Raw genomic sequence first — 14,337 nt, forward strand, 5'->3', positions numbered from 1 at the left:
TTCATTTTAATATTTTGGTTTCACTTTTTTCTCCTATGCATTCTTCTTCAGTGAAGATTATCCTCATTACTTGTCGCCAATTATAAGATATCGGCATAGGGGAGAATAAACTGAACCGCCATGTACTGTATTACTCATTAGTACGTTAAAGGTCACAACCATAAAACTTTTAGAAAATGACAGTGAAATCAAAACTTTTTATTAGTCATAAATCTTATTTCTGATGGCAAATGATTAATAAACAAAACTATTTTATCCTTTCATTTACTTAGCACAGGGGTTACTTTTCTAACTTCAAATCATCGCATGTTAGTCCACTCACCATTCTACCTCCATCTCTGCTAAATATAACCAAAAGAATGAAATTTTCACTGTGCAGTGGAGTGTGCGCTGATAGGAAACTTCATGGCAGATTAAAACTGTGTGCTGGACGGAGACTCAAACTCGGGACATTTGCCTTTCACGGGCAAGTGCTCTATCGAATGAGCTACCAAAGCACAACTCACAACCCATCATCACTGTTCCAATTCCGCCAGTACCTCTTCTCATACCTTCCAAACTTCACAGAAGCTCTCCCGCAAAACTTGTAGGACCAGCACTCCTGGAAGAAAGGATGTTGCAGAGACATGGCTTAGCCGCAGCCTGGAGGATGTGTCCAGAATGAAATTTTCGCTTTTCAGTGGAGTGTGTGCTGATATGAAAATTGGGGCTGTTAGGAGGGGTGAATCGTGCTTGGATAGCTCATTCGATAGAGCACTTGCCCACGAAAGGAAAAGGTCCCGAGTTCGAATCTCTGTCTGGCATACAGTTTTAATGTACCAAGAAGTTTCATAATCCAAAGAGCTCCAAAGACATTGTAATCTTACTATTGCAACCTTAAACTGCACTCCGTATACAAATGGAACAGGAAGATGTCCTAATAAGTGATGCATTGCGAAGTACCCTCTGCCATGCACTTCTCTGTGATTTGCAGTTTATAAATGTAGATGTAAAAATACTCTGGTAGAAGTCATTTTATATTGGCAGTGTGATTTTTCCTTGCATACAGGTAGACGTCAAGCTGCCATAGTATCTCCTGTGGCAGGAACAACACGTGATGTGCTAGAATTGACAATTGACATTGGTGGATACCCAATGATCCTAGCAGACACAGCTGGTCTGAGACAAGAAGTAGCGGATGAAATTGAAAAAGAAGGTGTATCTCGAGCACAAAACAAAGCTGCTAGTGCTGATTTTCTGCTGCTGGTTGTTGACACTCCTTCAATAATGAATAATTCTAAAATACAAGATATTAGGTTTGTTTCCTGTACATAGTATATATTACACTCGATAAGTAATACATGCTGCTGCTGCTTCTGTTGATGGTGGTGGTAGTAGGAGTTGTGGTGGTGGCGGTGGTGGTGGTGGTGGTGTGTGTGGGGGGGGGGGGGGGGGGGGGGGGAAGGGGAGGACGTGTGGGCATATGTGTGTGTATGGGTGCACGTGTGTGCGTGTGCTTGTGTGCTTCAGCATTTTTATAAGGATCATTGACTTAATTTTGGTAATGGTAATTCTCAGTTGCTAAACAAGGCATGGTTTAAGTGGTTTTTTAAAAAGGACTTCCTGACTGTAAGGTGTGAAAAATAAAAAAATAAATAAATTTTTAAAAATTAAAAAATGAGTACAGCCAAGCTTCATACTCCTTCTCTTGTCCCCTTTCAGTGCAAGAATTTATTAGCTTGGGAATGTAAATACATCTTCGCATTTTGTCCTTAAAATAAGAGGTTGCTGCCCTGTAATTCATTGTTAATTCATAACCTAAATATTTTTTCTGCAAGTCATTTTATATATTTGCTGTTGACATTGAACCAATTTGCTCATTGTCACTCAAACAGAAACTAGTTATGTTTCCATAATATGAGGTTCAGCCATTAAGTATTTTATAAAATGCATTTTCGCCATCAGCTGTTTATTTGTTCCATTAGTCATCTACCGGTTTTGGTTATTAACCATCATCCAGGATGTAGGGTACAACAGATTAGTTAAAAGCATCCCACATTTGGATGAAGTTGAATAATATGGAAATTATCCAGTGAAATTTTACAAAAACCTGACATAATTTATTGTAAAATACTGACAGTCGTATGCCATGTCAAATAGACAGACATCACAGCTTTTTTTGTTCTAATAATGGTACTTTTCAAAGAGAGAAGAATTTTTTGCTTGAATTGGAGTGTGCAAAATGCTAATGGACGAAATGGGCTCAATGTCAGTCATATGCCTCTTTGACATGAGATAGGACTTTATTCCCCTCCCCCCCATGAACCATGGACCTTGCGGTTGATGGGGAGGCTTGCGTGCCTCAGCGATACAAATGGCCGAACCTTAGGTGCAACCACAACAGAGGGGTATCTGTTGAGAGACCAGACAAACTTGTAGTTCCTGAAGAGGGGCAGCAGCCTTTTCAGTAGTTGCAGGGGCAACAGTCTGGATGATTGATTGATCTGGCCTTGCAACACTAACCAAAACGGCCTTCCTGTGCTGGTACTGCGAATGGTTGAAAGCAAAAGGGGAAACTACAGCCGTAATTTTTCCCGAGGGCATGCAGCTTTACTGTATGGTTAATGATGATGGCGTCCTCTTGGGTAAAATATTCCGGAGGTGAAATAGTCTGCCAGTCGGATCTCTGGGCGGGGACTACTCAAGAGGACATCATTATCAGGAGAAAGAAAACTGGCATTCTACCAATCGGAACGTGGAATGTCAGATCCCTTAATCAGGCAGGTAAGTTAGAAAATTTAAAAAGGGAAATGGATAGGTTAAAGTTAGATATAGTGGGAATTAGTGAAGTTTGGTGGCTGAATACAGGGTTATAAATACAAAGTCAGATAGGGGTAATGCAGGAGTAGGTTTAATAATGAATAAAAAATAGGAATGTGGGTAAGCTACTACAAACAGCATAGTGAACGCATTATTGTGGCCAAGATAGACACGAAGCCCACGCCTACTACAGAAGTACAAGTTTATATGAGAACTAGCTCTGCAGATGACGAAGAAATTGAAGAAATGTATGATGAGATAAAAGAAATTATTCAGGTAGTGAAGGGAGACAAAAATTTAATAGTCATGGGTGACTGGAATTCGGTAGTAGGAAAAGGGAGAGCAGGAAACGTAGTAGGTGAATATGGATTTGGGCTAAGAAATGAAAGAGGAAGCCGCCTCGTAGAATTTTTCACGGAGCACAACTTAATCATAGCTAACACTTGGTTCGAGAATCATAAAAGAAGGTTGTATACATGGAAGTAGCCTGGAGATACTGACAGATTTCAGATAGATTATATAAGGGTAAAACAGAGATTTAGGAACCAGGTTTTAAATTGTAAGACATTTCCAGGGGCAGATGTGGACTCTGACTCCAATCTATTGGTTATGATCTGTAGATTAAAACTGAAGAAACTGCGAAAAGGTGGGAATTCAAAGGACCTGGATAAACTGACTAAACCAGAGGTTGTACAGAGTTTCAGGGAGAGTATAAGGGAACAAATGGCAGGAATGGGGGAAAGAAATACAGTAGAAGAAGAATGGGTACCTTTGAGGGAGGAAGTAGTGAAAGCAGCAGAGGATCAAGTAGGTAAAAAGATGAGGGCTAGTAGAAATCCTTGGGTAACAGAAGAAATATTGAATTTAATTGATGAAAGGAGGAAATATAAAAATGCAGTAAATGAAGCAGGCAAAATTGAGATCGACAGGAAGTGCAAAATGGCGAAGCAGGGATGGCTAGAGGATAAATGTAAGGATGTAGAGGCTTCTCTCACTAGGAGTAAGGTAGATACTGCCTACAGGAAAATTAAAGAGGCCTTTGGAGAAAAGAGAACCACTTGTATGAATATCAAGAGTTCAATTGGAAACCCAGTTCTAAGCCAAGAAGGGAAAGCAGAAAGGTGGAAGGAGTATATAGAGGGTCTATACAGGGGCGATGTTCTTGAGGAGAATATTATGGAAATGGAAGAGGGTGTAGATGAAGATGAAATGGGAGATATGATTTGTATGGAGTGTAGCCATATATGGAAGTGAAACATGGACGATAAATAGTTTAGACAAGAAGAGAATAGAAGCTTTCGAAATGTGGTGCTACAGAAGAATGCTGAAGATTAGATGGGTAGATCACGTAACTAATAAGGAGGTGTTGAATAGTATTGGGGAGAAGAGAAGTTTGTGGCACAGCTTGACTAGAAGAAGGGATCGGTTAGTAGGACATGTTCTGAGGTGTCATGGGATCACCAATTTAGTATTGGAGGGCACTGTGGAGGGTAAAAATCATAGAGGGAGACCAAGAGATGAATACACCAAACAGATTCAGAAGGATGCAGGCTGCAGTAGGTACTGGGAGATGATGAATCTTGCACAGGATAGAGTAGCATGGAGAGCTGCATCAAACCAGTCTCAGGACTGAAGACCACAACAACAAGGACTTTACTATTTTAAGATAAATTGTGTGAGGTGTTTGTGTAATTTCACTAGGTAGTTTTGATATTATTCAGCATCAAAGGAATAAGGGATGCTTTTAACTAATGTTTTGTACCCAGTGGTTAATAACTGAAACCAGTAGATGATTAATGGAACAAATAAACAGCTGATGGTTAAAATGCATTTTATAAGAAACTAATAACTATTCACATTCTGGTAATGTCACTGCATATAGTGTGCAATACTTTGTGTCCAGTAGCTTACTATTGATTAAATATTTTCAACATGTCTGTGGTGAAGAAAATATGGTCTTAAGTGAAACAGTGAAAGCTGCAGTCCAAATTCCACAACACAGATTTAGCATGAACTGAAGCACTGACTGTACCTGACACAAAGTCACTTGTTATCTGTTTACCACTGCACTGGACTATAAAAGACACTGGAAAAGAAATACATGCCTTTTGTATTCGTTATACAAATGAGGTATTTATAATGTGCTTACTGTTTAAATTCAAACTTGGTGTAACCCATTCAGACATAGTTTTTCAAAATGGGTTCTGCATTTGTTGTTGATTAAAAGTAACATGACATTTATGGTTCTTGTGTTGTGCGCATGAGACAATGGGAATCACCAGCAACAGAAAATAATGTCGGGAAAAATGTTGTTGGTAATAGCACAATTAGTTGTCAGGCAGAAAATTATCAACACTCTAGATCGCATACAACTGACAGTGTAAAATATTCACAATTTGATTTTGATTGGACAGTGTGACTATAAAATAAATAAAAGTATAGTGAAATCAAACCTTGGAAACTCCAGGTGGGAAGTGACGTTTGATTGTGCCTGTCTGTTATCTTAATGGAAAGTAGAAATCTATATTTTCCTGCATTGTTTGTAAATACAGTAAGAACTGTGAGATTAAATATCTACAGAATATCGATACAGTCTTGCCTCTGGCATGGATGTGTGTGATGTCCTTAGGTTTAATTAGTTCTAAGTTCTAGGCAACTGATGACCTGAGAAGTTAGTCGCATAGTGCTCAGAGCCATTTGAACCAGCCAATATTGATACAGTTTATGACGGATGGGTTTTAAGGATGATAACAGGTGATCTAGAAATGTGTTTGAATGCACAGATCTCTTCGTACATTAAGGCAATGGTGAAAGTTATTTTATTTCAAGGATTTGAACAGATACCAGTATTTTATTTTCATAACATTCTTTAACTTTTCTTTCATGGAGCATTGAGGCCTATTTTCTCCACTAATCTTTTGAACACTCCAATTCTTCTGTCTTTGAAAAGTACCATCGTGAGAATGTCAAAAACTGTTTCTTTCATCATCATCATCTTCTTCTTCTTCTTCTTCTTCTTCTTCTTCACTTCCTACTTTAGGCTATTTACAATCTCTTAAGGTTACTATTTTCTCCAACAAACTTCATGAATAATAGTTTGTATAACTGTAATGTAACTGCAGTGCAGATGCTAGCCATATATTATGTTTAGGACATCATCCAAGTCAGGTCAGTTACTTCCTACCAACTGAACTATTTGCAACTGTAGTCAGTACAAAGGAAGTCTGACCTCATTCAGGGTGTGTCTCACATATAATATTCATTTGGCATCTACAGACATTGTGGACCTCTATAAACTATTTTCTAATCCTTTTTGCCTAGTCACATGGTAGCAAGGCCATTATACTCACTGTAATGGACACCTATATTACATTGTACAGTAGGGGGCCATTACTGAATGGATTTATTAATATAAAAATTTGGTTTTTATTTTTTCACTTTATATTCGTCAGTGCCTTCTGCCTGGCGGTAAGCTGCAGCATCTGTCACGTTGCCCAGAACCGGATAGAACCACCCTGAAACTCACATGATGAACCATCAGCAGCTAAACTCACATGTTGCTGACGAGGTAACGCTACCAAACTGCGCGTATTATGACCTGACCAACCAATAGGGAGGCTTGGAGGTGGTCAAGTGGGGGCAGAACTGCGGCCAGCTGCCGGGAGCGGACACACCATTCGCTCTCTTCTGCTGGCACCTTCCAAACCGATCAAATGCCCTCCTCACCTGCTCTCTTGGGCAGCTGCCCCCATTCAGTCTCGGCGGCTTCTCCAGGCCTGCCTTTCTTTACGGCATAAAAACTTCACAGGTTAAACATTGTTTTATTCTTCACCTGACGCATTAACAACGTATTTGAAATTGGCCCTAAGAAACTTCCTAAATACGTAATTGCTGTATGCCAACCAGAAGATAACATCATGATTGAAATTAGTTTTCAGGAAAGAGTAATAGCAATACAACAACTTTTTGATGGTATCATAATGACTTTCTTCAGTATCTTAAAGATTATGGAGCATTGTTTAGAAAGAATATTTTGACCTATGAGAAAATTTGTTCCATGTATGTGTCCTGGCAGATTAGGGCATTACTTGTAATACTTGTCCATATGTCTCATTTGGGGGAAAAAATATTTAAACTTTGTTTGGAAATTTATCTGGATTTACATCTACATCTATATTACCCCATCCACCTAATGGTGTGTGTTGGAGAATACTTTGTGTAGAACTGTCATTTCCTCATTGATATCTTTGATTTCTTTTTGTTCCTTTGTAGATTGTAATATTTGACATATGATTTCAGATTGAAAAATGTTGTTGATATCAACAAATCTTTGTCTCCCCCCCTCACCCCCTCCCCCTCCCCCCTCCCCCTCCCCCTCCACCCTCCCCCCTCCCCCCTCCTCCCCTCCCCCCTCCCCCCCTCCCCCCTCCCCCCTCCCCCCTCCCCCCCTCCCCCCCTCCCCCCCTCCCCCCTCTCCCTTTTGTGCTTGCAGCAAGTAATTAGTGCTTTTTGTGGGATGTTGTTCAACATAAACAAATAAAAACTCAATAATAAAATTGCAGATCTTTCCCTGAAATGTTCCAATTCACTTAATGCTTATATGAGTTAATTGAACAGCAACAATAATTTGCCACAGTTTGTACAATCTCAGTCACAATTTCTTTACAGAAGTTTGGAAGGTAGGAGACGGATACTGGCAGAAGTAAAGCTGTGAGTACCGGGCATGAGTCGTGCTTCGATAGCTCAGATGGTAGAGCACTTGCCCGTGAAAGGCAAAGGTCCCGAGTTCGAGTCTCGGTCGGGCACACAGTTTTAATCTGCCAGGAAGTTTCATATCAGCGCACACTCTGCTGCAGAGTGAAAATCTCATTCTGGAAACATCCCCCAGGCTGTGGCTAAGCCATGTCTCCGCAATATCCTTTCTTTCAGGAGTGCTAGTTCTGCAAGGTTCGCAGGAGAGCTTCTGTAAAGTTTGGAAGGTAGGAGACGGATACTGGCAGAAGTGAAGCTGTGAGTACCGGGCGTGAGTCGTGCTTCGGTAGCTCAGATAGTAGAGCACTTGCCCGCGAAAGGCAAAGGTCCCGAGTTCGAGTCTCGGTCGGGCACACAGTTTTAATCTGCCAGGAAGTTTCGTATCAGCGCACACTCCGCTGCAGAGTGAAAATCTCATTCTGGAAACATCCCCCAGGCTGTGGCTAAGCCATGTCTCCGCAATATCCTTTCTTTCAGGAGTGCTAGTTCTGCAAGGTTCGCAGGAGAGCTTCTGTAAAGTTTGGAAGGTAGGAGACGGATACTGGCAGAAGTAAAGCTGTGAGTACCGGGCGTGAGTCGTGCTTCGGTAGCTCAGATGGTAGAGCACTTGCCCGCGAAAGGCAAAGGTCCCGAGTTCGAGTCTCGGTCGGGCACACAGTTTTAATCTGCCAGGAAGTTTCATAAGTATAACATTTTTACAAAACATTTTTTTTTAGTTTACATTATTTCTTATTACTTTGTAATTCATGATAGATTCAAGTTATAAGGGCATTTTTGGATAAGCCACTGCTTGACTTACTTTTTAAGAGTATCCTCTGTCAATTTCTTAACGTCATGTGGTAACAAGTTATTAAAAACAGCTCCTTTGACATAGGGGCATTTCGCTGTTAAAGTTAATATTCTGTTAACCATATGAAAATCTTTTCTGTGCTTTGTTTCATAGTTGTGAATGTCCATGTTTCTTATTCTGATCTTAGTGTCTTCTTTCACTAGCATTATAGTTTCTAGTATATACCTGGTGCAAACTGTGAGAATATTGTGTCAAATGAGTTTTAATTAATTCAGTTTACATTTCTTCAATAGATATGGAGAAATTTCATCTAGTCTCACTGATTTTTTGTTTCTGAAGTTATCAATAAGCTGCTGAATGTCATATGTGCTTACCGCAGGTAGTTTACTGCAGTTATGTTTGTTATAGAATTCGTATGAGTGCTGTCTATCCTGTTTCATAGTGACATCATTTTCAGCAGTATCTATGAAGTAACTGTCAAAAATATTGCTGACTAGCAGAGGATCAGAGATATCTTCATTATTCACAGTTAATTGTACATTATTAATTTTAGTTTCTGTTTTGACCAGCAAGTCTTTGAAGCATTATCCGAACTTCGTATCTATTGGCTGCTTCTTTCTAATTTTAATCTCCTGACTTCTTTGCATACTTTTATTGTACTGCTTGTAGAGTCATTTTTGTAACTCTGAGTTAGCCAGTCTGTGTAAGCTATTTTGTTTTAAAATCTAATGGCACAGGTTTTTACTTTGAAGGTTGATTTTTCTGGATTCTCACTTTTTGTAATGGCATGGCTTTATTTAAGTGCTCAGTCATAATTTCTGTGAACATGTTCCACTTATTGTTGACCTCAATGGTAGTCATAACTGATTCCCATGATTCCTGACTTAAACTGTGTCTTAGAGTAGCAATGTTGTTTGCAGATAATATCCACCTTTTCTTGGTTTGAATTTGGTATTACATTTTAGCACTAGTGTTTGGCCTAAATGATCTGAGAGGTGACCGTTTGAGATGATGTGGTCATAATTTGTGATAACATGCTCAATTGAACTAATATGTGTGTTAGCTACTCTGGTGGGTACAAGTCCAAGAAGTTCTTTAGCCTCGTAAGACAGGATACAATCTATAACACGTTTGCTTTCCTGACCATCATGTAAAGTGTTGATGTTCAGATCTGCCAGTATGATAAGATTTACACTTATAGAGCCTGACATTAATTTACTTAAAACTCCGCCAATTGATTTCAGAAAGGCATCAAAGTTTCCACAGGGGGATCTATATACACTTATGACATAGAAAGGAACAGTGCAAAATGTGATTTTAAGAATTGCAATTTTGAAATCTTTCTCAAAACAGAAATTGTTCCCCCATATTACTTTTTCCGTGGTGGTTATGATCCTACATTTTCTTGAGTATATGGCAACACCACCACCTTCATTGTGTGTTCTGCAGTAGAATGTAGCTAGGTTGTAGTCTTTTAATTTGCAATATTGAATGTTGTTCACTGTTTTCTGGTGTTCTTCAACTATTTCTACATGTGGAGATAGTTCTGAGATAAATGATTCAAAAGCATCAATTTTGTTTCCTAAACTCTGTACATTATAGTCCAAAAGTGATAAATTATTCTCGTGTGATCTGACGTCTGCTTGAGGCACATATGAAACACACACACTTGCATCTGGTGTTGTGCTGGTGAAAGGTTTTATCATCTTAAAAAACATAACTCTTATCTTGCCAATGTATTGTTTTACTGACCTGGCATTTCGTGGTGGATTCTCCCAAGTATTCGTTATTTATGTCGTTGAGAGGGATGGCCTCTGTAGTACAATCCTGCACATTCAATTTGCTCTTCACTATTTCTTGGCTCCATTTTATAACTAAGTCCTTCCCTAGTCTGTTGAGGCCATTGGCATGGTCCTCGATTGGGTGCCATACTCTCTGTATCTGAACACATGCGACTCCTTTTGGTGAGGTTTTATGAAGGACAGACATATTGACAATGAATGTGACCTCTTTTTAGAATGACAATGGATGAGACATGGATGCCATTTTTCAATCCAGAAAAAAAATCGGAGGCCTTAGAACTTGAATGCACCTCATAAGTCATGTCTGGTAATCAATATATCGAAAGTACAAAACACATACACCATACCCAAATCATATTCTGAATTCAAATGCAAAAATTATTAATAATGTAAGAAGGCAGGCATGCAAAAGGCAATGTGAATAGCACCATGTTAAATATGGTATTGAAGAGTACTCCATAGCAAATCACTTCACCATCGCATTAGTACTTTGCACTGGCAAATGCAATTTCAGTAACCATGTAAATGTTTTTTTTATTTTTCTTTTCACAAGTGTTTCTCATTTGCACAGTGTTTCACACTACTTATAATTTCGATTAAATTTCCGGTACAAACTCACAGATGGTATTACATTAGATTCTTTTCATGAGCTGTGCTCTGTACAATTACCTCACAACTTTTACCTATTTCCATTATTACTAATATTCCACAAACCTTACAGATAAATAACCTTACCATAAACTGTATACTTTCTTATATATTTTATGGAGGTGGTGCCACACAGTTTCAATAAATAATAAGAATTTCATTACGCAATACTCAGTTGTAATTGTGTATTTTATTAGAGATGGTCAATTTCAGTTTAGGATTGGATTATCATCAGGTTCAAAAACCAACTTGGCTATGGATTTTTGTTACTGGAATAACATCTGATAAATCTTATTCTAATTTAACGAACACATAGTTGAGATGGTTTTTGGACCTGATGTGGTTTGATCCTTGACTGAAATCGATCATCTCTAATAAAACATACCGTTACAGCTGTGTCTTTCATAATGCAGTTCTTAACTTCATTATATCTTTCATTACTTCTTCATGTTCATGATCATATTCACTCAAAATATCAGCATCGTCATTAGAACATCAGTACTTCATCATACTGTAAACTTCCATAGTACCACAGTATACCCATTCATTTCCTCTTAATACATAATCAGTACTTCATGTTCTCAATTCACATTAACAATGTTGAATAATGCATAAAAACTCTTTTTTCGTCATAGATTTCAAGATTACAATCCAGAATCAGCCAAATACATACTATTCCATATCTATCCATTTTCCTGACAAGACATCCTCACTGACTCCTCAGTATGGTACCTCTGGTTGGTTGCTTGATATGAGGAGTGAGGGAGGAGGAGACCATCAAGATCATCACCCCTATGATCCAAGGTGACAGAATAGTAATTCTTTACTCTACAAGTGGAGCTCCTCTTTTCACTAGTAGACTTATGTTTATGTGGGTTGACAATGTAATTTAAGAGTGGGTTATTCCATGGTAACTCACGTTACAAAGTGAATGTTTAGAATATATGTCTTGGACAATTAACTTCTTGTATTAAATATTTTTTATGAGTCCAGACATACTTAATACAGAATGCCCTACAAACCTGGATCACAACAATTGTTACATTATCATATTTATAAAACCAAATCCTGTAATTGTTCTTGGTAACTCGTGTTACAAAATGACAAAATGGGTCTTGCATATGATTAAGCAAACACAAAAGCCTGCACTGTTTGATGTGAACATTTCTTGGAAGTTTTACACAAAATACCAGAAGATTTTAGAAGCATTTTAACACAATTATAAACATTCAATCTCTCATAGAACAAATATGTAGAAGTTATGAACACACAACTCGCATTACAACAAATGGTATCCCACGTTACACTGTCGCAGATCACAATCAAACTTAAAATAACCATGGGAGTGTACCACACTTTGAGGGTTCACTTTTCTGATTATTTGTCTTTACTGTAGTATATCCCATCTTTAATTTCAGCAAAACATACCCTGTTAATTTTGGCATGACTAGGATTATGTAAAATACAAATGTAAAAGTAATGACACATTGTAGGACACAGGCTTCTAGTAATGTGGAACCATGGTAAAACCACATTAGAACACAGACTGGCACGCCGTGTACGAAAGGTGTCAGCCGTGTGGCTGGCACTGTTTGATGAAGATCAAATGTCTGTAACAGACAGGCTTTTGTCCATAGCAACAATCCAGTGGGGGAGAAGTTCTGTACAGCCAGTAGTGATATCAAGCAAACTGTTAAAAAAGCGGTAATGCATAGTCAACTTTACAAGAATGGCACAAACTCAATACTTAAGCAAAATATTCTAACTATCTGGGCCTGGTTGAGGCAAAAACACGACAGAATCGTCAACATGGCTAAACAATAGACTGTCATGTAAAATGCTAATGTAATTGTGGTTGCGACAAATCCTACATCGGTCAAACAATCCGAACAGTCGAAGACCACTGCAAAGAACACCAATGTCACATGCGCCTAGGCCAGCCCACCAAATCGGCACTGGCAGAACACTGCTTGGAAACTGGACACAATGCGAAATATGAAGAGACCAAGACTGTGGCCCCTACCAGTTTCTACTGGGACAGCATCATTGAAATCCGTGTAACGGACAATCTCATAAACCAAGACACAGGTTTTCAATTAAGCAAGGCATGGCAACCATTACTTAACTCCATCAGGAGTCACGCCACAAGACCCTTCTACGATGGCCGCAGAGGACACTCCACGGGATTCTACATCTTCCACCACCTGATGCAATGCCAGGTGTGGGTGCAGACCTGGGTCGGCGACCGCAAATGGATTGTTGGCGGCCGCAATGGAAGTGTCGGCACTCACAAACAGAATGTCAGCGGCCACAACTGGAAGTTCGGTGGCCGCAATTGGATCAGCGGTGCAGGGAATCAAAACCCAACTGACGGACATAAGTAACACTGACAATGAGCAGACAGATCATTCCATCATAACCACCTGATGATGGCGGAAAGCTTATTCGCCAAAATATTGTGAGACTTCAACAATCAAAACTGGCTGGACACCCAAGAGCCCTGGAAACACAGTATAATCACTATGGAGCTGTTGTCTTTCTGTTGCAGCTGCATTGTTCTACCGAACTCTCTTGAAGCCAGTTGTTCACTTTGCTGGAATTTATTCCAGGTGGCAGCTTCTCTGTCTCAAACGGGGAGTGAATTTTGCAGCCATAAACAACCTCAAAGTGACTCAGTCCTGTTGTTTCATATATCCCTGTGTTGTATGATGAAATTACAAATGGCAATAGACTCTCCCATTCATAGTGTGAGCTGTTCACATAATAAAACAACATTTTAACAACTGTTTTATGAACGAGTTCAAACCTGTCGTTACTCTTAGGGTGAAATGGTGTAGTTCTCCACTTCTCTAGTTTAAGTAGTCAACATACCTGTACCATAAGACTGGACATAAAGTTTGCCCCTTGGTCTGTTATAGTAGCCTCTGTACTTCCAAATGTTAGTATCAAATGAGCGACGAGTGCTTTCGTAACTCTCTCAGCACTCATTTCTTTTGTAGGTATCATAATAAGATAGCGAGAGAGATAGTCAATGACAGATAAAATGTATATGTTATTTTGGGCTGTTATGGAGAACAGTGTGACTATACTGAATGATAAGATTTGAAAATGTGCTACTTCCGTAGCCAAAGTCTGAAGAGGTAGATTTGGGCTTTGTTCTTGCACTCTCTTAGCACACAGAATTCAATTTTAAACATATTCTTCAACATCTTTCTTTCATTGTGATCACCAACAATGGCCTACATAGTTGTTCACAAAATGACAATAGTAATCTTCTAATCTGAGAAATGATTGCAATTCTTTAATGTTCCTCAGCACTGGAAAATTGTTCACTGCAGCTGTTAACAACGGACCTGATTGTACACCATCTGCCAAAATTGTGTGGACTAGATAGTGCATGCGTGGTTGTGTGGAACTGCACTTTTCTAATTTTAAATTTAGATTGGGATCACTAACACGAGTTACCACATTTCTCACTCATTCTGCATGTTCCCTCATCATACTTGAAAAGACAATTATGTTATCCAAGTAAACTAGACGTGTGGT

General features: G+C 39.1%; 1 protein-coding gene across 3 annotated transcripts in view; it reads left to right on the forward strand.

Moving 5' to 3' along the window:
• The window catches only part of LOC126281864 (tRNA modification GTPase GTPBP3, mitochondrial), a 120,926-nt gene that overhangs the window by 85,844 nt on the left and 20,745 nt on the right, over positions 1-14,337 (forward strand). For all 3 annotated transcript variants that reach the window (XM_049981133.1, XM_049981131.1, XM_049981134.1), the window contains exon 6: positions 1,049-1,295. In XM_049981133.1, the coding sequence (XP_049837090.1) occupies positions 1,049-1,295 (247 nt within the window). The remainder of the gene's footprint in view (positions 1-1,048; positions 1,296-14,337) is intronic.

Source organism: Schistocerca gregaria, chromosome 7 (genome assembly GCF_023897955.1).
Source record: "Schistocerca gregaria isolate iqSchGreg1 chromosome 7, iqSchGreg1.2, whole genome shotgun sequence".
In the NCBI taxonomy this organism is placed as follows: Eukaryota; Metazoa; Arthropoda; class Insecta; order Orthoptera; family Acrididae; genus Schistocerca; species Schistocerca gregaria.